Source organism: Miniopterus natalensis, chromosome 14 (genome assembly GCF_054644295.1).
Source record: "Miniopterus natalensis isolate mMinNat1 chromosome 14, mMinNat1.hap1, whole genome shotgun sequence".
NCBI lineage: Eukaryota > Metazoa > Chordata > Mammalia > Chiroptera > Miniopteridae > Miniopterus > Miniopterus natalensis.
Window position 1 is genome coordinate 51,090,108 of NC_142094.1, and position 27,876 is coordinate 51,117,983.

Below are 27,876 nucleotides of genomic sequence, written 5' to 3' on the forward strand. Positions count from 1 at the left end.
ATAAAAGTACCAGCTCCAGCAAAAACAGGACTTCTCCAGGACGCGCACAGCTCGGCTGGCTGCAGGAACCCCGCCTGCATCTCGCGGGGACCCGCGTCCCTGCGTCCCCGGGGCGGGGCCCGGTCCCTGCGTCCCCGGGGCGGGCGGTTTGGAGGCCGCCTCCCCGGCGTCTCCAGCGCGGGGGCGCCTCCGGGCCCGTTCCCGAGACCCCGCGGGTCCTGCAGGCTCCCCGGCGGGCGGCACCGAGCGCGCCCCCGCGTGCAGGCGCCGGGGCACCGCGGGGACGTGACGCGCTGACCGGTGGGTGGGGGCGGCTCCTATTTAATGCTGAATAATTAGCAACCGTAATATACGTTAGTTTGCAAAGCCACGCCACCAGCGTTAGCTGATCTGTTCTAATGTTTAGCATTTAATTTCACGGTGCACTTTGCCTTAGGAACACCGTGCATTTTTAATTTTAATTCTAATTTTTTTACTTTCTTCCAAATCTGCCCTTAAAAGACGCGCCCAGGGCAGGACACGCATATACGGCCACGCTCCCCTGCAGGTCGGCACGTGACACCCACCGGCTGAAGTGCAGACGCGCGACACGCGCGGGCCCCGGGCGCCCCGAGGCCGCGGGAGGGCGGAGGCGGCGCCTGGCCCGGGACCCGCCCCGGCCGCGGCCTCCCGGCGCCCGTGCGCCCCCCGCGGCGTCGGGCCACCCGCCCCGGGCAGGCCCGGCCGGCTCCCCGGTTCGCCACGGCGCCCCCTGCAGGCCGCGGCGCGCAGAGCGGCGGAAGGAGCCCGAGCCGCTGCCACCGTGTCCCCAGCCCGAGCGGCCGCCGCCGGAGCGTCTCGGGCCGAGTCGCGCGGGCCGCCCTGCCGCCGCCCGCCACGTCCCCGCGCCCGCCCGAGCCGCCGCCCGCCCGCCCGCGCGCCCCCGCAGCGCCCCCGCGGCGCCCGCCGGCCTCCCCGGCCTCCCGCTCGGCCTCGGCGCCCGCACCGGCCTTCACTCTGGAGCGGCCCCGGCAGCCGCAGCAGGGGCGGCGGCGGCGGATCGAGGAGCTCTCCAGGTCGTCCCGGGAGCGGCTGCTGCAGTCCCGGGACAGGATGTTCTCCAAGTTCACCTCCATCCTGCAGCACGCCGTGGAGGCGGTAAGGCCGCGGCCGGGCGCGCGGGCGGGGCGGCGGCCTAGCTCCCGGAGGCCGGGGCGGGCGCTGCGGGGCGTCGGGGCGCGGGGCCGCGGCCTGGCTCGGCGCAGGCCCCCCCGCCCGGTGCTGCGGGGCCCCGCGGGGTCCCGTCCCCTCCTTGGAGCGTGGGCGGGCTGGCTGGCGGGCGGGGGGGGGTTGCCCGGGGGCACCGGCCCTGCGCCGGGGTCGGGGGTCTCCCGGTGCCCGGGTGGGGACAGGGGAGCCGGGGAGCACCTGGCGGAGCCCCAGGGAGCGCGCCCGAGCCCATGACCGCCGGCCTCCCGGGCAAAAAGGGCGCAGCCTTGAGCAAGACAAAAGAAACGGCCGGCCGTGCGCGGTCGGTTCTGTTTTGCTCCGTTCCGCTCGCGTCGCGGGGGTGGGGGAGCGGGAAGCCGTGCGCCTACCTGGGGGCGACTCTGGGCACCGCGCGGCGCGCGACCCCGGCCCAGCACCCGCCCGGTCTGCGGGACCTGGCGCCCTGATGTTGATGTGACACTTGGGAGCTGGGGGGGCATCAGCGAGGGTGGTTTAGGCCGCCGACACCGTTTCCTCTGCCGCCGCCTCTGCCCGGACGCCCCGCGTCGATCCTGCCATTGTCTCGGGACCTGCGACCCCGGCGCAGACACACTGTCCCCATGTCGCCGCGGACGCCTGCAGAGGAGGAATGGGGCGCGTCTCGGCTGCTGGAAGCGAGGCCTCGCTGCCTGCTTAGTGCTTCACTTCACTCGGGGAAAATGCCCACCTTGAAACCTGCAGCCTCATAAGAAGCTATTCCTTTGCCCATTTTGAAAATGTCTTTTCTGTGTTCGGATGGTGGGATAGAGCACATTGAAAGCCATACCGCTTTGTTAAAAAGCAGGGACAGTGCGACCGTTTTTACTGCCAGATCCTAAAAATCACATGAATTTTGAAAAATTCGGTCGTAAAAACAAACTTCAGTCGAATTTTTATTGTAAGTGACAGGCGGGAAATGTTCTTGAAGTCGTTTTAGCTTCAGGACGGGTTCTTGGGAAACCGAGTGTATCAAAATCAAGAAAGGAAGTGTTCATGAATGGAGCGCAGTGTCACACAGGAGGGAGGTGACAGCGTGGACTCTGAGACAACTTCTGTTTGTCCTTTCTTGCTCATAGGGCCTGCAGCATCTTTATGTTAAAAGGATTTAAAAACAGTGGCCTTTACATTTTACGTCACTCCTTAATTTAAAACACCAACAGTCGTCTAATTTTAAACATTGAATACAGCTTAATATTGAGATAATTGGGAATAAAAACATACTACATTATTTATATCCTTTACTTACCAGGCTCATCGTTATAGAAATAAGTGCTTAGGAAAAGATGGCTTGCGTGCTCTCCCAGTAAAGAGACTCGTTTTTGTCCCCGAGGCCTGTGTTTTCTGGCCTTACTATCTTTTTATAATTGTTATGTTGGCATTTTCCAAATTACCCGCGTAATTGCCTGACTCAGGTCCTGCAACAGCCAGGTTGTCTGCTTTGCTGAGAGCAGTGAGAAAGCTAAGAGTGGATTATATGTTCACCTGGACCTCAGAGCTAAGGCACTGAATTTAGAAACATTGTTTTCATTGGCTTAGGGTTGATGTTTTCAGCTGTAACACTTCCCAGTTTACCTTGATAGGAAGGAGGTGAAAGCTCACGAAAAACTTTTGCCATACTAATTTTTTTCTTCCATCATAGCTGTTGGGAATGAACTCATAGCTAATGACAAAAAAAGCCATCTTTGTGGTCTCAAGGAATATTTTCTCCCAGCCCAAGGTTGGTCTCCATTTATCCGGTTCTGTTTCTTTATTTGCTCAGCATTTTTTTTTTTTCTGTCAGCTCATCTTACCATTCCTCAGTTCATTTCATTGGCTTTTCCCTGTATTTCTTTTCCTTTGTACGCTCAGTTAGTGTTTTCAGATACAGTATTACAGCGAACATAATTATCAGGATTAGACAGAGACAGGAGATAATCCTGTGTGCAGACACCAATGTGACCCTTTTCAGCGTGTCATGGCATGACTGATGTTTCCCCTTTTGGTATTATTACGTTTAGGTTTCTTTATTCAGTGGGATCAGCCTTCAGGTGTTTTTTTTTAGGGTTGACCAGATACATGTTCATTGAAGTGAGATTTAAAGGTGGAGTTTTCCATGTTGGTTACTTAATGGTTCCTCTTCACTTCCTGTTAACTGCTTGCAAGAGAAAAAGAAACCCTCAGATATTTTCAAAGATTAATATTTGAAAATGTGTTATTAAGCTGTTAGACTGCATTTTGAGTTCAGGAGAGAAATTCATACCTTGATCAAAACCAAAATCTGTCATTCTTGCCTCTCTCTTCAGAAAATGACAGTCTTCCTTGAGTATAGAAATGATTGGCCAGTGAGGGTTATGAAATGAACCTGTTTCATTAGTTGCCACGTGTCTCAAATCTGAAATCAGGCCTTTGTTGTTGTTCTGAGGTTAGACTGGACCATTTCAGTACAAATTCTCCAAAGAGTAAATAAAATACCTTCCAGGGAGTACAATTTGGGATTTGTTGAGGGCCTGGGCTGAGCTAGGTGATCTGCCAGGGACTGGTTCCGTTCAAATCCCAGCCAGTTCCATCCTTTGAGGACGGACTTATTCCAAGAGAATAAAGGGCCATGTCAGGGAAGGAAGTTTTATTCATTTTAACTAATTAGTTCAGTTGAAGTCACCTTTCAGAATTTGAAATTGTAGTTAAGACTTAGTGATGATTTGGGAGACCAGCAATTCTTTAACAAAACACACAAAACGACTCTGCCCAGGAAACGGAAACCTCAGATCAAACATGCTGTGTTTTCTGAAGCGTATTCCAACAAGTGATTTCTGACCTCAGTCCTCGGGCCATTCAGCACGTGTTTCACGAGCCCGCCGTGAAAGCATGGCGTGGTACAAGAGAAGCGAGGTGTGCCTGTGTCCTTGCCACAATGTTGACAGTCTAATTCGGGAAGCAAAACAAATTCGCAAGTTGAAGCAATACGCAGGAGTGTGGCTTAGCCGTAAGCCAGGCAGAGCAGGGCTCCAGTCCCTGCCTCGTAGAATTGGTGGGAAAATTTTAATGAGCTCATGTACCTGAAGTGCTCAGAGCAGTGCCTGGCACATGGGAAGTGCTTAGTAAATGCTAACCATTATTATTATTATTATTATTATTGTTGTTGTTGTTGTTGGGGTGGCTGTGCAGCCATTTAGCTCCAAAGCGGGAAGGGAGCGGGCACTTAGGACTGGGTCGTTGGAGAAGGCTCCCTGGAGGAGGTGAGACTTGAGGTGGACTTTGGAGACAGAGAAGAAAGGAAGGGCGTTAGAAAAGCTGGGGAGAAGCAGCATTTTAAAAGGCCTGGGCGTGGAATGTTCATTGTACAGGGGAGACCGTACGCAACGTGGCTTTGAGGACACGAGGTCTCCTGTGGATTGTCAGCGTAGATCCCTTGTGTGGTACGCATTTTGGAGAAAGACAGTCCGGGGTTTCTCTGACTTCCTTGGGCAAGTCAGTTATCTGGCTTTGGGTCTTAATAGGATTTTTTCGGGAAAAGTAGGCGTTTATTGTGAGAATGGAAAACCACACAGTAAGAGTAAACTTTGTAGCACACTGCCTGGCACATAACTGCTTATTAAATGTAGCAACTGCTGTGTCATTCATTTAGTCACTCAGTAAATGTTGTTGAAGGGTTACTGTATGCCATCCCTGCACTGGAAACTGGGGATTCAGCCATGAAAAACATGACAGAGCCCCAGCCCTCACAGTTTACGATCTAGCGGAGAAGACGGATAATTCAGCGATGACAGATACGGGATGAAGGCTGGGCTGGAGGGAGCGGACTGGTAGAGGGTTCCACAGCACGGGTGGGAAAGACTGTATCCTAGTCGGGAAGCTTGGCAAGATTTCCCAGAGAAAGCCGCAGATAAGTTAGGCATTTATGTCCATTTTTGGTTGAGATAGTGATTGCAGGAGTTTTCAAAAATTTACTCTCTGTATTGTTAATGTTAACTCAAATTAGAATCCTCTAGTCCTGATTCACACATCTCTTCCCCCTTTTATTTTTACCCAGAGCGTAAATGTTTTTATGCAATGATAAAGCGGGTAATTTGCATGTTAGAGTTAGTACTGAGAGAGGCAAGTATACTAGGAAATTTTACATAAGTAAATGAGGAAATTTATTTATGTTTGAACAAGGCTGTTACTAAACTAAGTGATTAGCAATTTAGGACTATTTTCCCAGCTACTTCAATAGGTTTTTTTCTTTGAGTCAAACTCCTGGGAGAGAGGTATTTATAAGTGAACAACACCACCTTCCTTTGACTTTGTAATAACAAAGGTCCCGACACACATCCTGTGAGATCTTTGATTTGGTGGCTTACGCTGGAAGTAGAGTTAAGGCCCATGGGTAAAATAATTTGGAACAAAGGCGCCGTGATCTTAGATACCCTGGAGGTTCCCTCCGACAAATTTAACAAATCCCAACACTTATACTTAAGAAACTAGGTACATTTCTTGAAACGCCAAATTTCATTTGGGTTTGCCTCAATTGTTAATACATTTAACTATATTTAAAGTTGTTATATTAAATAAACAGGTCTAAGAAAAGAGAGAAATTGATGTTTTGAAGACGATTCTAAAAACAAGCCGCTGATCAGGACAGATTTTTTTAATCTAAAAATTTCAGGAAGCTTCTTTCCCCAAATTAACACTTTCATTCTTATTTTTCTTTCTAATTTTGTTCCTCAATCTCCCCAAAGCGATTTCTCTCTTCGTGCTCTTGAAGTATAGCAATCCCAAAGGTTTTAACTCCTTTGTTAAAGATCTTAAAATGTTTTTAAAAATCCCATAACGTTCTGTGTGGAAATGAGGTGTGACTCAGAGTGGGGGAAACGGGGAGTATGGAAGAGCTGGTGTTAAGATGACCATGGTTGCTGACAAGTTGTCAGGTCCTTTCCCTCCCAAATACATTTCATCCTCTGGACGGAAGCCAGTGTTTAGAACTTGCCCAACAGTTTGGAAGTTGTTTTCACGGGGCTTTGAACTTTGAGTTCTCTGCTGGGGACCGAGCAGAGGTGCAGGGGTAACATGACCCCTGGGTTGTCTGTAGAGGGAGAACATGAAATCGGAGGACGCCTCCGCCAGAGTGTAGGTTTCCAGAAGAGACACCTGTTTGTTCCTAAGCGAGCTGGGTCGACTCTGTGCTTCCTGACCAAAGTTTATTGACGTTAGGGCAGGCCCGCGCGCTCTCTCGCTCCCTCTGCAAAGAAAATGTTGGAGGTGCACCCAGTCTTTTCTATCCATTCCACACACGTTTGAAGTACTTGTAGGTTTGCTGAAGGGCTGTAATTTTGGTCTTAAAACCTCTGAAGTAAATTTCAAAGCTAAAATGTAAAACATTTTTGACTCTGTGGACTTTAAATTGGTAGTGTCTTGTTCACGTAGCTATTTCGCCGAAAAGAGCGCCCTGCCTAAATGTAGGCTTGAAAAAGAAAAGGCTTACATGTCCGTCACTGAGAGCAGGGACGGTTTTAATCTGATTACGGGCTGACTTTGGCGTATGTTCTAGCAGCGGTGATGTGTAACTAGTTACACGGCACCGTTTTACTGTTTGGCATGTCAAAGTCCCAGGTACAAAGATCCCTGGCTATTGATAAGGCCGTTTTACTGATACTTCAGTAATAGAATATCGTGTGTTTTCATCGAACACCGTGACTTTTGGAGCCATATGTAGTTACTAGTTTCAGGGGGAGGGAACAAAACAATACTGTCGTTTAATAATAATGTTGATAAATGTGGTTTTCCTCTTAATAAATCATTTTTACTTTCGTGGACTTGACTCATTTGTTTCTCTTTGGCATCTGGCCTATGGGAGCAAATTAAAGCTCACCTCTCGTCTTTACGTTGCTTTTGCGCGATTCGTAGACAGGGAGGGAGGTACACTTTATGGGAAACTTTCATGCCATTTCCTTAACTGGGGTCTTTTTGTGTGTGTTTGTGCAGCTGGCACCTTCTCTCCCTTTGCAAGAAGATTTCGTTTATCACTGGAAGGCAATTACCCATTACTACATAGAGACTTCGGGTAAGAAACAGTGCTTATGACAGTAAAACAGAAAAACTTGTGCAATATTAAATTATATTTCAGATTGGTTTTCAGTTATTTCATATTTAAATGTAGAAACAATTTCTTTATTTTTAATTCCTCTTTTAGATTCATTAAAAATATATACCTATTGAGCACCTGCTATGTGTAGGGCATTGTTCTAGGCATGGTGGGGGTGGGTAAAAACCATCAGACAGACGAAATCCCTAACAGCTAGCATATTGATTGGGGGGAGCAAACAATAAGTAGACACATATATACAGTGTGTCACATGAAAAGTGTTGGAGAGAAAATGAAGCAGGCTGAGGGGGATAGGAGTGTGTGCTGGGCCGGAAGGTGGGGCCGTTTTAGGTCGGAGAAAACCGCATAGCCCCAGGTCAGGGCTGAGCTGGAGTCTGAGGGAGAGAGGAAGCCAGTCTGGGGGCGGGGAGACGTGCAGGAAGGGGAGGCGCGCACAAACCCTGGGGCTGGAACCGGCAGATTCCTGGAACTGTGAGGAAGCCCCTGTGGCCTGAGCGAGGGGGCAGGGAGAGAGGTGGCGGGAGATGACAGCAAGCAGGCGAGCGTGCGGGTTCACACAGGACCCTCTAAGCCATTGTAAGGCCTTGGCTTAGCCTCCAAGGTGGGCGCCCACTGGAGGGCTTTGAGCAGAGGTGTAACAGAATCTGTTTTACAGCAACCACTTTGGCTCCTGTGCACATTTAGGTTGAAGGGACGCAGAGGTGACCCTGGAAGAGCAGTTAGGGGACCGCGGCAGTGGTTGGAGAGGTGATGGTGGCCTCGCCCAGGGTGGAGGTGGTCAGAGTGATTGTGTTCTGGGCAGGTTTGAAGGAGGTTTTGTCGATGGATTGGATCCTGGGTGTGCGAGAGTAAGCGTCGAGGAGAACTCCAAAGGTTGGGCTTCGGCAGCTGAACTGGAAAAACAGAGCGTGAGGAGGCTGCCGGAGGGGCAGGTTGGGAAGAGAGTTTTCCACGTTAAGTTTGAGATGTTCATTATCTGTCCGGCTGGATGTGTCAAGTAGACGACTGGAAATAGGCATCTGGAATTCAGGGCAGAGGTCTAAACGAGGGGTGTGCCATTGAGAGTCATGAGGGTGCATGAGACTATCTGTGGGCTAAGGATGGATGGAAGAGACGGTGGTCAGGAACTGAGCCCTGGACTCAGTGTTTAGGGGTTAGGACCATGAGGACAGTAGCAAAGGAGACCAAGAGAGACTCGTGTCCCAGAGTTAGGTAGGTTGCTCTCTCGGGGCATGCTGGTGCAAAGGGGAGCTGAGAAACGGAGCAGCAGCCCAAGGGAGATGTGGGGTCAAAAGAGGGTTGTTTTTTTTAAAGGTGGGACGTAAGCAATCTATAATTTGATAGGAATGATCTAGTAGGGGAGGGAAGGATGGGTACAAGAGTCCGACGAGATCATTTCTGAGCTATCTCCCTAAGTAGGCAGGCGGGGGGTGGGACCTAGTGCACAAGTGGAGGCTTAGCCTTCAATAGGTTGTGGACAGTTTCTCCATAAAAATGAGGTAGGAAGCAGACCATCTGGGTATGATGCGGCAAGGGGGTAGATGTGGTGCCGGGAGTCTTCCGAAGTTACCTTCTGGTTGCTTCTGTTTTTCTCAGCGAATCGGCAGGATGGAGAGTGAATATGGGGAACGTGTGTTAATAGGTGAAGGTTGGCCAACTTTTTCCGTAAAGGGCCTGAAGGAGGCCATACGGTCTCTGTTGTAACTACTCAGTTCTGTTGTTGTGACGCAAACTAGCCATCAACAGTATGTAAAAGAGCAAACATTCCTTTGTCCCAATATCACTTTATTTATCAAAATAGATGGCAAGGCTGGGTTTGTCCCGTGGGTAAAGTTTGGCAGCCTCTGAAGTAGGGAAGTCCCCGAGCATTGCTCCATAGCACGGCGGGCTCCCTCGAGGAATGTATGGGTGAGCACTAGGGGACACGCAGATGGGACACATGTCGTTTCACCGAAAGGAGACATGGAAAAATGATAGTAGTCAATTTGGCAAGCTGATAGGATCATGGGGGATTTGTCTTAAAAAAAAAATTCTTTATATTTGTGCGATGAATAAAAATCAGACTATATACAGGGAGGGGCAGAAGGTTTCCAGTTGTGAGTACACAAAACACAGTTTATTCTTGTATTATTTATTAATTATTGTATTTTCCATACGAATAACTGTACACCTACATTTGCCCCACTCGGTATATTCCCTAAGCTGGTTAAGCCATGCATAATAATTTAGAAAAAAGAGCCATTTAGGGGAAAATGGGAACATGATTAGAAAAAATACATGTAAATATAAGAATTTTGTATGTACTTGTAATTAAAAAATTTTTTTTCCGATTAGCCAGTTAGAATGTCTGAATTTTAAGTATCTTTATATAGAAACAGGTTGGCCTTGAACATTAAACTTAATAACCTAGAAATGTAGAGAGCACAGGCTCTGTTTTGATTGCTGCTGCATTACTTCTTAGCACTGGGAAGTCCGACACCTAAATGCCCCTGATTCATCTCCATCTATGAAAACATGAGGAGCTCAAAGAAAAAGGCCCTATTAAAAATATCTGACACCTCTCTTATTAATAGACAGCTACTCCCAAAGTCAAAGCTGCTTCTCAGGAGAATTCTTACTCAGTACGATCTCAGAATATTGATTCAGTTTTGAGTAAGATGGCAAAAGCTCCCTGGCCATTGTGGCCAGTTGATTGGAGTGTTGTCCTGTGTGCCAAAAGGTTGTGGGTTCGATTCCTGGTCAGGGCACACACCCAGGCTGCGGGTTCAATCCCCAGTCAGGGCGCAGGCAGGAGGCAACGGATCAGTGTTTCTCACATTGATGTTTCTCTCTCTCTCGCCCTTCCTCTTTCTCTAAAAATCAATTTTTAAAAATGGCAAAAGCATCATCTCAATTCTGGCAAAGATAATTATCCCATGAGTATAAGCCTCACTGAAGTGTATAGTTCAGATCTTTCCCAGTTTGAATAGGAATAGAGAAATACAAGAGTATTTTAGTTTAAAAAGGCAGTTTAAAATATTCCAGTTTAATGTTTAATAAAATATTTAGTTTAAATGTGCAGTTTAAAAATGCTTGGCTGTTTGACGAATTTTTTTTATTGTTTAGATGACAAAGCCCCAGTGACAGATACCAATATTCCATCTCATCTGGAGCAGATGTTAGATATATTGGTACAAGAGGAGAGGGAACGGGAATCTGGAGAGACGGGGCCATGTATGGAGTACCTGCTCCATCACAAGATCTTGGAAACGCTCTATACCTTAGGGAAAGCCGACGTAAGTTTCTCATCCACGGCATGCTCGTGGGCACGTAATACATGTACTCATGTCTTAGAGATAACGACACTGCCAGGTACTAAATTTTATTGTAGAGGTATGTGTTAAGCGTGGCAGGATTTCAGTATCATGCAAAAAAGAAAATTGGGCAGCCTTTGTGAATGTGACTTTCCACAGAGATAGCAAAACTCCCAAACGCTCCAGACAACAACTGGTACTTGGGCTGCTTAGAATTATAGTGTCAACATTTGTGAAAATAAACTCAAGCACATGTGCTCAGAACCGAAGGAAATGAGAAGGAACCCAGTGAAAACTGGGTCACAAAAATAGGAATTACTTTTCACAATCCCGAAAGAGAATGTCACTGATTATTCTGACATTCACTCTACGACTAAGTGGAGACCAAGTTTTCCGGCCTCATGAGTCTTGAGAAATCTTTGCAAAGCTGATGTTAAATAAATAATATTCTGTGCCGCAGAACTTTCAAATTGCTTCTAAAGATATGCTTCAAACCGTGTGCTGCCGTAGGGGTAGGGGAAGAACTTTGGGTTCAGGCTAGGAGGCCTGGCTTGTCACGAATACACTGTGGCCTTCAGGAAGCCTCCTTGGTTAACCTTCCGCCTCTTTCAAAACAAGGGGTTGGTCACCAAGTGGCCTCAACTCTAAACACCTGTGGTTCTGCTCTGTGAATTTCTGTACTATACGTGAAAATCAAACTGAAAAAAATCCCAGCTAATTCACACGTTTAACTAGCAAATAGAGGTATGAGTTAATAGTTTAAAGACAATTTCCTCTGAACTAACCTATAATACCAGTTCCCTTTTAAGTTGAATTCATTCAGTTTGCATTTTCTAGGCAACACATCTCCCTAAGAACCTGCAGTTCATTCCCTTCCACCTTTCTTTCGTTCCTGTCCATTGGAGGCGGGGATTGTATAGCACTAAGTGGAATAAATATTAATTCGTTTTTGAGCAAATGTTAGTAATTGTAGTACTAGTAAATATGTTCTGATATAGGTGATTGTAACTATTAGTGTTTTATCTGAATCATGTAAGGCATTTACTATCTTAAAAAATACTGTGCTTAAGATTATAGTTTATATATTTCTGGGTAGCATGTCTGCGATGATGCTTTAGAAATGCTACTCATTTTGAGACTGTATTTCAGTTCAGAGGCAGTGTAAGTAGGTTAATTATAGAACATATAACGTTAATTCATACTCTATTCACAACGTGAGTAGTCATCGGGTTGACCTACTTTTGAGCAAATATTTAAAACAATGGGGATGCTATAAAAACTTCTTTATTAAATATTAATTGCCTGTAATCATAATTTAAATAATTTTGCAACTCCTTTAAAACAGCAGTGTTGAACTAAATCACCGAAGTTTGTACCATAGGCATCCTTTAATTCACGTATGTATTAGGCTTTATTTACTCCCGCACTTATTTACGCGATGGACAGTCACTGATTACCTGTCATCAGCGTAAGTAACAAGATTCCGGCTTTACTTTGCCAAGGAGGTAACTCCAATAGGTTCATGTTACCTTAGCGTTTAGAACAGGAACAGGCCGACGTCGCCCAAACCAAACTCTGACCTCAACAGCGTGTTGTGACCGTGCTGTTTATAATTACATCGGCCGATGGGCCCACGTGCTGGATCGCAGTCCCAGACGTCACTGTGTTTCCAGAATGCCAGTCGTTAGTGACCGATGGACAGTCGCGTCCTGGCCGACGGCGTTGGCGGCCGTTGCCTCTCCCACGCTGTGAGCCTCTGAGTAAGCGTGACTGTGTTGTCTGCTCTGTTCTTGGTTGCGCCCGCCCACCCCTCCGTGCCCGTGCCCAGTGCCCTCCGGGAATGAAGCAGCAGGTGCTGGGATTCTACACCAAGCTCCTGGGCAGGATCAGGCAGCCGCTCCTTCCGCACATCAACGTGCACCGGCCCGTGCAGGTACCTTCCCCCGCGCACAGCTATTTGGTTTGATTTCTTCTGCTATAGATACGTCATTTTATATAATTTTTCTAAGAATAAAAGTAATACAGGAAGTTATTCTGAAAATAACATGGACATTAGCAAATACTTGAGCTTTCTTCTCTGCATGGCGTGGTATTAAATGTGCCTCATGTCTTTATATGTCTCTTTTAAATTTTTCTACATTCATTTTCCTTTAACTCATCTCCTTGGCATCTCAGGGAGGGCTTTTTTATATACTTCATTAGTTTTTGAGGGTCATGTATCTGAAAAATTTGCTAAGTGAACTTGTTTTGGTATCGGGGATTATAAATAGTGTTCTTCTGAAGAATGCCAGCTATTTGCAGTATTTGAAAACTTTAAATATCCTTAAGGTACATGGATGGCTATTTACATACTTGTAAAAAAATAACCGAACTTTAAACATTTCTGAAAAACTTTTTGACAGAAATTAATTCGACTCTGTGGCGAAGTCCTTGCAACACCAACGGAAAATGAAGAAATTCAGTTTCTCTGTATTGTATGCGCAAAACTGAAGGAAGATCCCTATTTGGTTAATTTTTTTCTGGAGGTATGGCATACTTATGACTCTTCATAGTCTTCTTATGTTCAAGTTGCTTTGAGAATTGACGATTCATATACTTTTAATGTCAGTTCCTACCGTTTCCCTGGTGTTAGAGTTTTCACGTGCATTTTACATTCTCCTGCTGGTCAGTAAGCTCCTTGAGGACAAGCGCCCTGCTCCATTAATCTTTAGGTGCCCACAGCTTCTCAGGTACCAGCACAGTGCCTAACTGTTTCATTAACACTTACTGAACGAATAAATCTTCAGAGAAATACGACGTCATTATTTGTAAGTATAGTCACAAAAGTACTTTGCAGTTCTCAAGCACGTTCCCCTGAAATCTAATCTGTAGGAGGTTTATATCATCTCACAGATGCCTCACTGTGGGTTACATGCATGTGGTAAATGAGTGAGACGCTGTCTTCGCCCTAAAGGAGTTTATGGGCTGGTGACGAAGGTGAGACTAATGTTCAGGTCCAGTACATAATCCAGGGTAGATAAGGTGAGTATCAGGAAAGATGCAGAACCGATGCTCCTTAAGTGTTTATAGGTTGAAGAGATGACGTCTGCTCTAGGCCATCAGGGAAGATTTCAGGGAAGAGGTTGTCTTTGATCCGAGCCTTGGTGTGTTTGGATACGAATGGGCGAACATAAGTAAAGTTTATGGTGTGTTCAGCAAGCAGTGTAACTAGTCTGTGTGGTGAGAGGGGACCTGGATAGATGGACTAGGAGTTGTCAAATTGGTGGCAGCATCTTGTACAATGGATTCCTTTGAGAGGAGAGAGAAAAACAGGGAAATGAACTCAGAAGCTGATGGAGTGACTCCAACAGGAAGTAACAGGGACTGTAACTAGGTTTCCAATAAATTCAAACGTGTATGTGACTTGCTTTTCGACCTTAGCATCCAATAGAAAGCAAGATACTTTTGCCTTGAAACTAATCATCTGCTTCAGTTAAGATTATCTTGCCCTGGCCCGGTGGCTCAGTTGGTTGGAGTGTCCTCCCATACGCCAAAAGGTTGTGGATTTGATTCCTGGTCAGGGCACATAGCAAGGTTGTGGGTTCGATCCCTGGTCGGGTGCATGCAGGAGGCAGCCTTACTGGTTCAGGAACGCGGGCACTCATCCCTTTCACCTGCTTCCTGCACAAGGCCACGGAGTCAGCCTCTAGGGCCTCCTGAATATATTCACTCGAACCCCCTGCTTCCAACCTAGTTACAGTCCGTGTTTTTATATAGGGCAGAAGTATAAGAAACAAACTTAGAAAACTGATCTTAGGAGAATCAGCGTGGAGGCTATATAGCCCTAGAAGCCCAGTGATGAGAAAACAATGAACTGCAATTGCTACCTCCAGAGCCTTTTTTCCCCTATAACATCGGTTGTTTTCAGAAGTAGTCAAATAGGTATCACTAGTAGTGTTTATTACTATGGTCGGTGTAATAATTTTGTAGATAGTGTAAAGTGTGTCAGAAAGGCCTCTGCAGGTTTCGGATATCTAAAACACAGTTTGTTAAAGTCTGAGTCTTTTCATTTGTCAAAACACTTGTATCTACTGCTGTGCTGGCTAGACATTGAATGCTAATGATAGAAAAATCCATTAAAATACGATTTCTGTTTTATGAGGCTTTTTTTTTTTATGTGAATCTTACAAAACCTGTATCCCTTTGCAGAATAAATTGAAATCCTTGGCCTCCAAAGGAGCAGCAAATGTAACCTCAGAAGACACGGGAAAAGGTCAAGATTCCTTGTCAACAGACATGGGACAGCCCGGTCAGCCAGAGGAGCTGTCTGGTGCGGCTGGAACGGAGCAGACAGAGTTAGAAGATGATCCTTCTCATCAGACGGACGACCTGTCCACGAGCCTGGATAACCTCAGCGTCACGTCACTGCCGGAGGCCACAGTCGTTCGCCCAAACCAAGATTACAACTTAGTGAATTCTTTGTTAAATCTTACTAGAAGTCCTGTGAGTCGTCATCTTTAACTTCCCCTCTAATATGATCACAGTTATGTGCATTTAAAATAGAAAAAAAAATCTATTCTTATTTTAGTGTAAAGCATTAAATCCCTTAAAGTTAAATTTTTTTAAACGACTCGTCGGATATCTGATTTGAGAATCGAAGGTGTGTGTGTTTCCCCTTCCCCAGGACGGCCGAATAGCCGTGAAGGCCTGCGAGGGCCTGATGCTGCTGGCCAGCCTGCCGGAGCCCAAGGCTGCCAAGTGCCTCACGCAGAGCACTTGCCTGTGCGAACTACTGACCGACAGGCTCGCCTCCCTGTACAAGGCCCTACCTCAGTCAGTGGACCCCTTAGACATTGAGACAGTGGAAGCAATTAACTGGGGGTAAGAGCCATTATTTGTGTTTTTCCATAAAGCTGACTCCTCACACCTCTACTTTGAAATCCATTTCTATTTTGCAATAATAGGAACCTTTTGTTGTGAAAAACATTGCTAGTTATCATTGAATGGGATTGTTTTGAGAGGCCTGTTTTAAATTTGTTATCAATTAGTGGTAATGAATTCGTATGGGAATAATCCAGTGGTTACAGTTAAGCTACTTTTCCTTTGTCTATTATAGTGGTTCATTAAGACCTTAATTGCATTGACACCAATGACTTTATCTGTTTAAAAAAAACAAAGTCCTAAAAATAATCTCCTTTTGTAGCATCTTTCCTCCTACCTTGCTCTTCCGCCTCTTCTCCCCATCTTTTAGGGCTCCCCCCTTGATTCTCCTAGGGAAATATGATTGTCGTGGAACATTTATAGGTTTTAAAAAGGTATAAAGCAACATAAATAACATCACCCATATTCCCACCATCTGCAAGCAGGATAGTATTTTGTTACTGTTTTCCGGTGCATTTTTGACCACCTTTGGTTTTCACTTGTTTTTACCCACCCGGCATTCTGCCAGCATCTGCCGGGAAGACCCACCGGTCACCTTTACTGTCCTATGTCTGTTTTGAGGCAGGAGGGGAAGCAGGCCAGTCGTTTCCCTTTGCAGGTCCTCCTTTCCCTCCCCGTCTCCTCTCCCAGCGCCGAGAACCTCCGACTCCTCCTTCCTGTTGCTTGGTCAAGTTCATGGCACAAGTCTGAGGGGCTGTATAACAGTCTTCCCCCCGCAGCTCTATCCTGCATTAGTTCCTCTCTGCCCACATAATGAGAAAACGTTATTTACAGCTTTCATTGAAAAGGTTTTCTGTAATCTTTGGCTTCCTTTTATAAAACCCTCTTCTGGTAGTCCTGCTGCGTTGCCTGTGTAAATACATCGTCCTGTGTAGGTTCATTCACGTGCCTGCATTTTTCCATGTGTACTGAACTGGACTCATGCTCTTGGATAACAAGGCATTTCTTCTGCGCCCTACAGTTTGGACTCATATAGTCATAAAGAAGATGCTTCGGCATTTCCAGGAAAACGAGCCTTAATTTCATTTCTTTCCTGGTTTGATTACTGCGATCAACTCATAAAGGAAGCACAAAAGGTTTGAATATTTTTTGGTTGTTTATTGGTCATTTTAAAATGGGAATGTCTATTAAGTGAACTTTGAATCCTTAGTTTATGTCCCCAAGTATATCTTAATCATCTTAGGATAGCACAGTTAGTAAAATAAGTAAAACCAAGTGAACAAAAGAAGTGTACATATATGTGTGTATAAAGGCAGAATATAAAGGGAATTCTGCCTTGATATTTTTTTAAGTATCATAGTATGGCCCTTCGTAAGACAGCATTGGCCTCCCTTCAGTTCCCTCTATTGTATAACACCCATTGATGTTACTACCATAAGGTGATTGGTATGATATTCTTATCCTGTTTGTCTTGTTTTTGGAAATTTAGATAAAATGTAAAGAACTTAGTAACTAACATCTAACGTAGGCAAGTTTGTTTTCCACATTAATTCAGGTGGAAGGTGAAGGGTGATTTACTGATGTTAGAAATTAATCTCTCTTTTCCATTGAAAAAATGGTAACGGTGCTTGTCCTATGTTCTAGACTACTGCTGTTGCTCTTGCCAAAGCCATTCACGAAAGATTCTTTATTGGTGTTATGGAGCCTCAGTTAATGCAAACGTGAGTAGCCCCTTTACTTAAAAAATTAAATAAAAAATTCCTGTTTTCCCATTATTTTTGCCCCTAATTGCCTGTTTGCCGTGCCAGTTCTGAGATGGGCATCCTGACATCAACTGCTTTGCTCCATCGCATTGTCCGGCAAGTCACCTCCAGAGTTTTGCTTCAAGAAATGGTATTTTTCATCCTTGGAGATCAGAGGGAACCAGAAACTCTGGCAGAAATGCACAGGCACCCTTTAAGGCATAGGTTAATTGAACATTGTGACCACATATCCGACGAGGTAAGCACTGTAATGATTTAGAGTTTGACCTAGAGTCTTGGGAACACTGATTTTAATATACTTGTGACGTTTTGACCCCAGCCTCTTTTAACAATCGACACCATGACGTCTAGGGTGGCAAGAAGAATAATTTATTGAAAGACGTTTTTCAGTCAGCCTGTATCATTTTTGGTTTCAGATAAGCATAATGACACTGAGGATGTTTGAACATCTCTTACAAAAACCCAACGAGCACATTCTTTACAACTTGGTCCTAAGAAATCTTGAAGAAAGAAATTATACGGAATATAAACCTGTGTGCCCAGAAGATAAAGATGCACTAGAGAACGGACTGATAGCAGGAGCAGTGTAAGTGTCAGCCAGCTCTGCGAGGTTAGCATGTCATGTAGATTCGTAATTTCCTCGCCTCTTATTTTCTTATTCATAAAAAACCGATAATGGTTTGAAAGTTTTTAAAAAAATAAAACTTAAATGTCTGAATATTACCTCCCCTTAAATTTACAGGTAGTATTGTCTCTTCATTAAATCTAACAAAGTCACTATATTCTTGAGAGTTCGATGTTAGTATAAAATGCTAATTTCTTTATAAAATATAAACACATTGTTAATTTTTTTAAACAAAACCATGCAAGAATGAAATTATTTTTAAGAACACAGCAGAGAATCTTTTGGTTTAGAAAATATAATAAAATATTTTCTTATACGTCATTAAATTAAACTTAGAGATCTGGAAGAAGATCCATTATTTACTGACATTTCACCAGATAACACTTTGTCAAACCAAGAGTGGCTTAGCTCTTCGCCTCCGGCTACTCCAGACCACCCCAAAAACGACGGGAAGACGGAAGTGCATAAAATTGTGAATAGGTGAGTTGCTGTGTATATGTGACAACTTGCATCACTTTTATTTGTTTTTATAACAAGCAATAGCCCTGCCTTTAGATTGTCACAGAGCTGTAATACGAACTCAGTCTTCTCCTATTTAATCTAAACACTGTGTCGGATCTTTGCCATGCTCTGGCAACTATGGTAGCAAAAGAGAAAGGCTCTCCTTAATCTAAATAAACACAAGAGGTTAAACTGACCTTCAAAATACCCTATTTTTTATATGTAAGTAATCTTAAGTAATTCCCATTTAACAACCTGGAGAATCTCCAGTTTGACAAGTCGTATTTATTAGACATGTATTCATATATGCTAAGCATAGGTTATTCCTTTTTGTTAGTTTGTGTTTTTACTTTTTTTTTTTAAGTGCTCTTTCTGTGGCAGTTTTCTTCTTTAGCTTCCTTTGCAGTTCTATTACTGATATGCCTGGTTCTGACAGATGACAGAGAAAACAGCATGTCGCTCAAGATACAAAATTAGGGTGCATAAAAATCTTAAATTCACTTACCTGAAAGCCAGTTTCCTGAAATTAACAAATCTCATGGCAATCTGTCATTGTCCTATAATGCAAAAAAAAAAAAGTCATTTCAGGCTTACTTGAGAGGAATGAGCAATTTTTTAATAAAAACTTTAATGAAAGTATTTAATCAGTAAGACTGTTCAAGAGAAGTACTTAACATACAATTTTCTTTTCCAAGCTTCCATTTGCGTTAATACTTCACCAAACTGAAGCTATTGCTAGATATTTTAATACATATAAAGGTACTGAGTTGTGAGGGTATTATGTTATTGATTATGGCTTTTTTCACTTAAGTTTTCTCTGTCTGGTACCGGATGAAGCAAAATCATCCTACCACGTTGAGGGCACTGGATACGACACCTACCTCCGCGATGCCCATAGGCAGGTAAGTGTGGTAGCTAATCTTCTGAAATGAAATCGAATGAGAATGCACTCACACGCCTTGTCACCTTGCCCACCGTCATTTCTCCCAAGGCTTCCCTTTTTCTGCAAGACCTGACCGCCACTCTCACTACTGTGACTTCCCGCAGGTGGCCTTACTTTGCATTTCACGGACTGCGTCCCTGTCTCAAGATTTCTCTAATGCTCCCTCTTCCTGTTTCCCTCTCTCCCTCCCCCTTCCCTCCCCCTTCCTTTCTTTCTGTACTTGACTTTTTCTTTTAAATATATCTTTATTGATTTCAGAGAGAGGAAAGGAGAGGGAGAGAGAGATAGAAACATCAATGATGAGAGAGTCATTGGTTGAGCCCCAACCCGGGCATGTGCCCTGACCGGGAATCGAACCCCGATCGCCTGGATCCGAGGTCGACGCTCAAACGCTGAGCCACGCCCGGCCGGGCCTGTACTTGACTTTGTATCTCCCCAGATCCTTTCCCCTGCTAACCCAGAAGGTGATCTGTAAGTGATTCTGCCCGCCACGGCCCTTGCGTCCGTCCCATAGGCGGCTTCTTTCCTCCACACAGTAACCTCTAGACGCCGTCCCTCTGTCCCACTCTCACTCCTCTGTCCCCCGCGTTCTAGCTTTCTACTTCGCTGAAGCGACTTTCTCAATCTCTCCTCTCAGTTATTATATTAAATGACCTTCTCTTCATCTTCTTGACTGTAGCATTTTACATTTTACAAAATTCTAAATTTTGAAATGTCTCAAATCAGAAAAATGTTTGTCATTTAATTAATTGGGACTTAAGTGTGTGTTATACGTAATTAACTTGTATATGCCTGTAGTTCATTCCTGATGCATTGAGCCTGACCTCAAGTCCACCCACAACATGAATAACTGAGTAATGTACTTTCATGCAACAATAAGGCAGTGAAATAATACCAACCTCAGTAGTACCAACAGGATTTTTTAAACTGCTTTTATTCTTTCTGTAAAGTTTCCTTTTCATTTTTATTAAACTACTGTTTATCTAGGTCAGAATTTCAGAAGTATTAATATGAAAATGCCTTACTAAACACTAGGGTGTGGTTTTATAAAGAAAATTGTCTATTAAAAGCCCAATAGTTCGAAACTCACAATATATTGAAGAAACTGGCTTTTTTATCATTTTTAAATGTTTCTGTTTTAAGAGATGAAGTTAGTGCCTCATGGTGAGGATATGTTTTGCTTTCATTTGAGGTAATTTCCAAATTAGAGAGGTCAAAGTAATTTTGCTTTATCAAGGAGAGTCTGCAAAGCGAAAGAATATGGAAGGAAACTGTGCTGCAAATTTCTTTCATTTCAGTTCAAGTAAATTACATACCAGGGAAGACTTTTAAAATTTCTTTTTATTATATGAGATATTCTTGTGCTTATAAAAATTCATATTGTTTATCACAGTGATAAACTTGGTGTAGTGAATGACCAGTTTCTTAGTATTTCCATCCTCAGAGACCAACACTTTTGTAAACTGTAATAAAAATGAATTGCTAGAAAAATGAAAAGAAAAAGCACAGATTACAAGCCCTGATTATTTCATTGGATTCAACGGACATAAAATGTACTCAGTTAAAGTGCAGTAGAAGCTTCCAAATGCTGCTCTCAGCTCGTGGTCATTCACCGCGGGCCGCACTTGGGGCTGCAGGGCTGTGTCCCGTCTGCACACAGCCCTGCGGGCGCATCGCGGGAAGGCCGAGCTCGGCCTCAGCCGCGTGCACCTCCGTCCCTTCCAGGTGACCTTAGAACAGACCTGACAGTGTGGCTGGAACTTACTGTGCTTTTTAAGTGTTCTCTAGATATGGAATGAAAATAAGTAAAGGTTTAAATTCCTCTAAAGGAGAGAGCGTGAGCATAGTCGTTAGGGGGCACTTTGGTGAGCTTAAAATATGCCTCTTTTTCCATCCATATGTACCGGTGCAGGTGAGTATAATCTTACTCCAGGCCTCTCCTGGGGGTCTGCCTGAGTCACGTCGTCTTCCCCCGGCCCCTCACGCAGAGCAGCACTCAGCATGCATGTGGATTCTGATAATCCTACTTGAGGAAATCCTTCTGTCTCCTCTCAGTTGGTTTGTGGTTAGTGCCTCTTTAATGATCTAGATGCTTCTTCCCTAGTTCCGGGACTACTGTGCTATCTGCCTGAGATGGGAGTGGCCTGGGTCTCCCAAAGCCTTGGAAAAGTGCAACTTAGAAGCCACTTTCTTTGAAGGCCATTTTTTGAAAGTTTTATTTGACAGGATGGGAAGAATCCTTGATCAGGTAATGAATTTTAAAATACTAATTTTCGTATTATTTTGTTACCATTTATTATGGGCTCATCCCAAGTCTTAGTTTAGATCTTCAGTAATGTAGTTTTATCGTTGTTTTCTTACTTTTGCCACTAGATGACTTTTTCATAGAGCTTGATTGCCAACAGTGGGTGGGTTTCCGATGCATTCGTTATGTTAAAAGCATTTATTTGTCCTGACATTTGTTATAGAATTGTATATTTTACTTCTCATTATCGGCCATCGTCTTAACTTCTTTAACATGTTTGGAGGTGATTAAAGTGCTTTCTTTTCGGACTAACTCAGAAAGCCTTTTAGTACAGTTTATACAAATACAAGTAGAGTCAACCTTGTAAGGTTAAATGTCATTTCAAATTGAATCTTGATCTTGTTAAATACTCTGAGCCCGTTAAAATAACAGAACAGTATTAGATGCTTCATCAGACAGAAATTGGGAATGATACTCATTTTCATAATGGGGGGCTAAAATTAAAAAGGTAAAGCTACCTATTGCGAGGTGGGTAAAGATCACCATCAGCTGGTATTTTGCTATGTATGTTTCACTACTGTCAGGAGAAATGCATTGGGGATTATAGGATCCATCCCTCCCTCCCTCATTGACACATAAACAGTGGTGATAGAGCTTTGAAGTGCTTTACACACCGCGATGTACACTGGAAAGAAAAGAACCTGGCATGGTACTTGCCTCCACATAGAAATTAACCAGTTTGGAATTAATTTAAAATCATGTATTAAAGTACTTGTACTTTTCTTAGCATTTTAGTTAAATGTTTATGTGAGCTTAGGGAGTTATAAATTTACTATGTGAGCCTGCTATCTTTAATAACCAGAAAAGCAAATAAAGACATTACCACTTAAGAAGTATTTCACTAGGTCAGTACTGTTTCTGATAGTAATCAATAAAGAGAGTCTTTTTTTTTTTTCTTTTAACTTCTTAACGGAATGTGCTGTACTTCTAGTGTGTGTGTGTGTTTGTTTGTCCTATACTTAACCAAGCATTTAAAACCAGCTTGTATTTTCTTAGTATATATCCCTGTTAGGGTCAGGATAACCGTGCTGGGATTAAACATTTACTATGGATAAGTAATAAAGTAGCTCATTTCTGCAGATATAATTGAGAAGTTAATGACATCAAGTATTCATAACATTATTGTATAGTCACAGTGTTAATTTTTTAAAAAACACCTTTTAACAGGAGCATTTCGTATTGTTTGTAACCTTGGTGATTTTATAAAGAAAGGAAAATGCCAAGGGCCATAGCAGAATGTAAAAAATCCCAGAAAACTGTAGGAGGCCAGGTTCTTGTCCCTGTCCTGACCGAGAAGAGTTTGACCTTGGGCAGCCAACGTAGCCGCTTGTCACATTTTCTTATTGTTAAGGTGAAGTTGATATTCCTTGCCCTAACCTTCTTGGACAGACAGATTAACGTGGTAAATTAAGTGCCCCGGTGTAGGCATTATAAATAATGCCTGATGCGTTTCTGTTTTCTACCCCTCCACAGCCGTATGACGTAAACTTGCAGGTGACCTCGGTGTTGTCTCGGCTTTCTCTCTTCCCTCACCCGCACATACACGAATACCTTTTGGATCCTTACATCAACCTTGCCTCCGGCTGCCGATCGCTCTTCTCCGTCACCGTCAGGGTGAGTGATCAGTTTTGTTACGTTCTTTAGGGCCGATAAACTGTCGCGTTAACATCTTAGCGTCATTGCCGGTAGTGAGTGTGACATAAAGGAAAATATACATCTGCTGTTTAGAAGTAACTGTTTTACTATAAAATGTAGAGAAACAAGAAAAATCCATTCTTTTAAGTGATTCATATGTGACTTTGGTGTTGTAAGGAATAGACCTGAGCCCTCTGTCAGAGATGGTTATGTGAGTAGTGAAAGGCGACATTCTTCATTTAGTGAAAGGAAATGGGAAATGGGGTGTTTTTTCTTATCCTGAAAATCCCTAGGGAGCTGATTTGAGGAATCGAGTTCTTTCTTCTCTCTGATGCAGGTGGTTGGAGATCTTATGGTGAGAATCCAGCGTATTCAAGATTTTACTCCCAAGCTGCTGCTAGTCAGAAAGCGACTGCTCGGTTTGGAACCGGAAGGCCCCATGTAAGTCAGTGTTTCACTTTTTTTAAAAAAAAATCTAAAACTCCCACCCGCACGTGGCAGTGTGCTGATGCCCTGGCCTGCCTTGCCCCCAGTGTGGACCACATCACCTTGCTGGAGGGCGTGATCGTGCTGGAGGAGTTCTGCAAGGAGCTGGCGGCCATCGCGTTCGTGAAGTACCACGCGGCCTCCGCGCCCTAGGCCACCCCGGCACGGAGGGGCCGCGCCGCTGTGCGCACTTCACCCGACTCCGCTGCGCCCGGCGGGGAAGACGAGAAGCCTTCCAGTGAAGTATCGCAGGAAACCGGCAGGACCATTCCGAGCCCGTCGCGTGGGCGCGCCAGTAAAATGTTGCGTGATGTTGTTTCCGCCGGCTTTGTCCTGAAGGCTCTCTGTGTAAACCTGCACGTCCGTGAATCCGGGATACGGTCGGAGGGACTTCAGGAAATAAGCATTTCTGATGCCCGTGGGAAAAGCTGCAGAAATTCTGATGTCAGGACTTTGATGTTTCTGTTATTTCAATATCCTTTTGGGCAGCGAGGCATTTTGACATTCTCTGGGACTCAGATGCTTATATTCTTTTGGATTAATAAGTAGCAAAAAAAAAAACCACCCCCACAGACTAATTTTATAACTTTTTAAGGTCAGAATTCTTATCAAACAAAATATGAAAAAGTATAAATGAGAAAAAAAATACAATTCAGGGACCATCAACTGAGTTGAATTAGTAATAGGACATAAAAATGCATAGAGAACCATTAACTTTCTTCAGCTTTTCTAAGAATAACAATTTAATATGATAATAAAGTTCTTGATTAATATAATATATATATATATTTTTAAAGAAATGTTCTTTTACTCTTGTGCACATAGCCATGTAGGTGATTGAGTTTCACGTGTGGGTCCCAGTTTATTTAAACCGTGTCACTTTCGCCACGATGTGGAATCTGCGCTCACCATTGATAGTCTTGGCTAAGCTAGTGCTTTTTAAAGCTAATTCACACGTATTGGGGTGAGAACCTCTTTTTTTTTCTTTCTATCCCTCTTTGAAAATTGTTTTATAAAATCGCTTTAAGATTCGATTTTCTTGCTGAAATGCCTGGTCCTGTCTAGGTGGGGACTGACCGGTAACGCTTAGGCAGCAATCAAAATGCCAATGGCCTCCCTGATGTTTACATTTTTTTTTTTCCATTTTGTTCAGTCTTTTGTTTTAAATTATTCTAGAGAGTTGAAAACAAACAGACCAGGGTGTCCTGTTTACATGTGGAAGTCTGGGTAAACTGGGTATGCGCGCGGATGGTGTGTGCGCAGCGCGGGTCGCTGGGCGGAGCTGCGCGGGCACGGCGCGCGCGGGCCCGGTTTGCAGAATGCTGTTCGCTCAGGCCCTCTCCGCTCGTCCCGTGGGTGCCGCTTATCCCGCACATACGTGGCTTTTAAGTTCCCTTCTTTTCTCGTTGAGATGTTAAGCAGCAGCACTTTCCTCGTCTTTTTTTACTGGTAATTCGGGGAGCAGACTTCACACCACACTTCCTGGCTTCAGAGGGACCGCTCCTGCCGCCCCTTCTACGAAGCTGTGTTGTGTGGAGCGTTTGCGTGTGCACAGTGTGGCGTGTGCACAGTGTGGCACGTGTGTGCACAGAGCAGGCTTCACACCTCCTGCCGACTCTGTTACGTTCCTGTTTCTGATTGATTTTATAGTTTTTGCTATTTATTAAGGACAAAATATCAAAAGATTATGAATATTCTTGGCTCTAGAATGCTTACCGCTGTTAAAACAACAGAAAGACCAAATTTCGAATTGAATGCAAATCTTTGTTAGCTCCTTCTAAGAAATTTATTAAGCAAAGGAACAGAAGCGTGGGAGATGGCTACTTTGTGCATGCTTTTCTCTACATGGCTTTTGATGATGGGAAAACATTATTAAGTTTGCGGTATTTACTCATCAGTCTGTGCAAGGAACACGGCGACATCTCCAGTTTTAGACGGAGTTACAGCCTACTTTGATGTAGGTGTGTGAAAACAAGGCATTAAGAGATGCTAGATATTTCTTAGTGTTCTCATAGTGTCCAGTAGGTGTAACGGCCATGAGGTCACCCCTGAAACCAAATGCTGTTTTATCTTTGATTTCATGATGGGACCCTGTAGCTAATCCATGAAACCAGGCTCAGAAAAGCTTTAATGCTTATATTTTGTGTGTGTATGCTGCTTCTTAAAAAATATTTTTCTAAGTTACTGTAATGACTTTGATTTGTAATCAGCTAAAGCTTAAGGTATATTTTGTTTCTCGGTTTCCTTCTCTCCCTCCCTCCCTCCCTTCCTTTCTCTTTCTTTTATTCATATTTAGTTCAGACCTGGAGCCAGCACAAGCTCTCACAGTGAGTTGGATTTGTTAGCGAAACATTTCAGTACATCGTTATTCTTTTCCTGACTGTCTTTTAGAAGCTGAGTATTTCTATCACTTGGTACATGCAAAGCCGTGACTAAAATGTACTGTGTTGGGTAGAAAGCACCACCTTAACCATCGATTGCAAGTTCCAAACTGAATTTGAGCCTTGCTTCACAGTGGTATAAATAGCTATGCACATTTTTTTTTTTTTAAATCTTTCTAACCACATAGTCTTTGAGGTTATTTTTAGTAATGAGCCACATTCTTCACTTGATAGAACTCAGATCTGTCCTTAGCCAATTATCATTGTAGTGCTCACATTATAACTATGTTATGTTCTTGTAATGTATCTGTCTGTGCAATATGGAAGCTGTGAGTGGATTCATAGCTTTTTGGTTTAATTGTACATTATTGTGTGTGTACATATATGTATATATATAAGGACCAAAATCCTTAGCTTGCTTACACTGTTGCTAGTGTAAAGATTGTTACACTTAATTTTACAGGGCACAAATTAAGGGAATTACCTTCATAATCCATGGTAACGTGTTTCCATAAAATTTACTGCATTCATATACAATTACCATTTAATTATGAAATTCATAGGTCTTGACCAAAGTAACAGTGGAGAAGCGCGAAAACCACAAATTATATGGTAATTATATTTTGGGCTGTACAATTAATCAAAATATGCATGTCATTGTGACACTTGATGTGTTAGAACATGATAGATAATCATATTTCCGGGCCCTGTAAAAGAGTGTTACTGTAATACTCTGTTTGCCTCCTTGCCTTGTTTACATTAAACAAAGGACATTTGGTAAATTTTTCTATCGAACATTGTGTAGGTTACTGACAGTGTTACCAAGGCCTGGGATTCTTGGGCCATCTACGAAGAAACTCTTAAGATGGTGATTGTGTACCTACTGTCTCTTCAAAGGACGTTGTGATCAAGTGCAACTTTTTGTGCTAACAATGCATGCAGGACTAAGAGGGATCATCTAAAAATAAATCATGTACTTTAAACAAAATGTCTTGTATGCTTGTAGAATTCTAATTGGAAACATTCCCTAAGCTGAAAACAGTAATTCCTGACACACACACAGATACGGCACGCGGCGATCAAAAGGTCACTGAGGCGTCAGCCTCGACTCCAGGGAAAAAACGTGAAAGAATATACCAGTATTCGGGAGGGGAAGATGCAGTTTGAACAGTGCCCCTGGGTGAGCCTCATATCTATTATCCACCCCACCCCGTAGCAAATCACTTCCCTAAAGGAAGGGATGTTCGTCCAGGTCCTAGAAAAAGAATTCGTTGTAAGCATTGTTTCTTAGATATTTATAACACACATACAAACTTTTCAGCTGACATGTAAAACATTTAGGCTCTAGGCTTGTTCCATTCACCTGAGTATTTGCCAAAGCCCCTTCATTGGAAATGGAAAGCAACAGAAGGCACAGCCAGAAAGAAAACACTAGTTATTAATCCCACCTACTCATGAACCTTTGCAGCCAGAATTACTCGGAATCGTTTTAGAAGGAAGTGCAGAGGGTAACGGGCTGAAAGGAGGCGGGAGGTAAGTGAGCGCTGGACAGTTGGAATTGCCCTCCTTGCCTGAGCCGCTTCCAGAGGAAAGGGCTTCAGGGATGCATAATCGGGTCCCCAGCCAAGCACCTGCTTCAGACCGCTGTTCGTGAGGGGCTTTGCAGTGTGTCACCTGCAAAACTAGTGATCTCGAGGGAATTTAAAGAATTAATGGAAAATTGTTAAGGTTGGAATTTCGTGAGAGGAGGAGCCATGCTGCTTCCTCAACAAGTCACCCAGCAGCCACACTTGGGG

At 43.9% G+C, this 27,876-nt stretch overlaps 1 protein-coding gene and 1 long non-coding RNA gene across 5 annotated transcripts in view; one reads left to right on the top strand and one right to left on the bottom strand.

The window, feature by feature from the left end:
- LOC107536462 (uncharacterized) overlaps positions 1-27,876 on the bottom strand; it is an 81,854-nt gene that overhangs the window by 13,012 nt on the left and 40,966 nt on the right. For both annotated transcript variants that reach the window (XR_001603139.2, XR_015715621.1), the window contains exon 3: positions 18,836-18,887. This is a non-coding gene — a long non-coding RNA (uncharacterized LOC107536462). The remainder of the gene's footprint in view (positions 1-18,835; positions 18,888-27,876) is intronic.
- FHIP2A (FHF complex subunit HOOK interacting protein 2A) lies at positions 941-27,068 on the top strand. Of its 3 annotated transcripts, none has more exons than XM_087823970.1 (17): positions 941-1,137; positions 7,168-7,246; positions 10,394-10,563; positions 12,410-12,514; positions 12,984-13,106; positions 14,770-15,063; positions 15,245-15,441; positions 16,463-16,577; positions 17,086-17,162; positions 17,250-17,442; positions 17,621-17,790; positions 18,166-18,309; positions 19,142-19,232; positions 21,378-21,521; positions 23,052-23,192; positions 23,551-23,654; positions 23,747-27,068. In XM_087823970.1, exons 1-17 carry the CDS (start codon positions 1,093-1,095, stop codon positions 23,850-23,852), a joined length of 2,298 nt encoding a protein of 765 aa, XP_087680096.1. In that variant the 5' UTR covers positions 941-1,092; the 3' UTR covers positions 23,853-27,068. The 3 variants fall into 3 exon arrangements, with proteins under 3 accessions (XP_087680096.1, XP_016067654.1, XP_016067653.1); XM_016212168.2 differs by lacking the exon at positions 941-1,137 and adding an exon at positions 1,902-2,944; XM_016212167.2 differs by lacking the exon at positions 941-1,137 and having other exon boundaries at positions 6,231-7,246.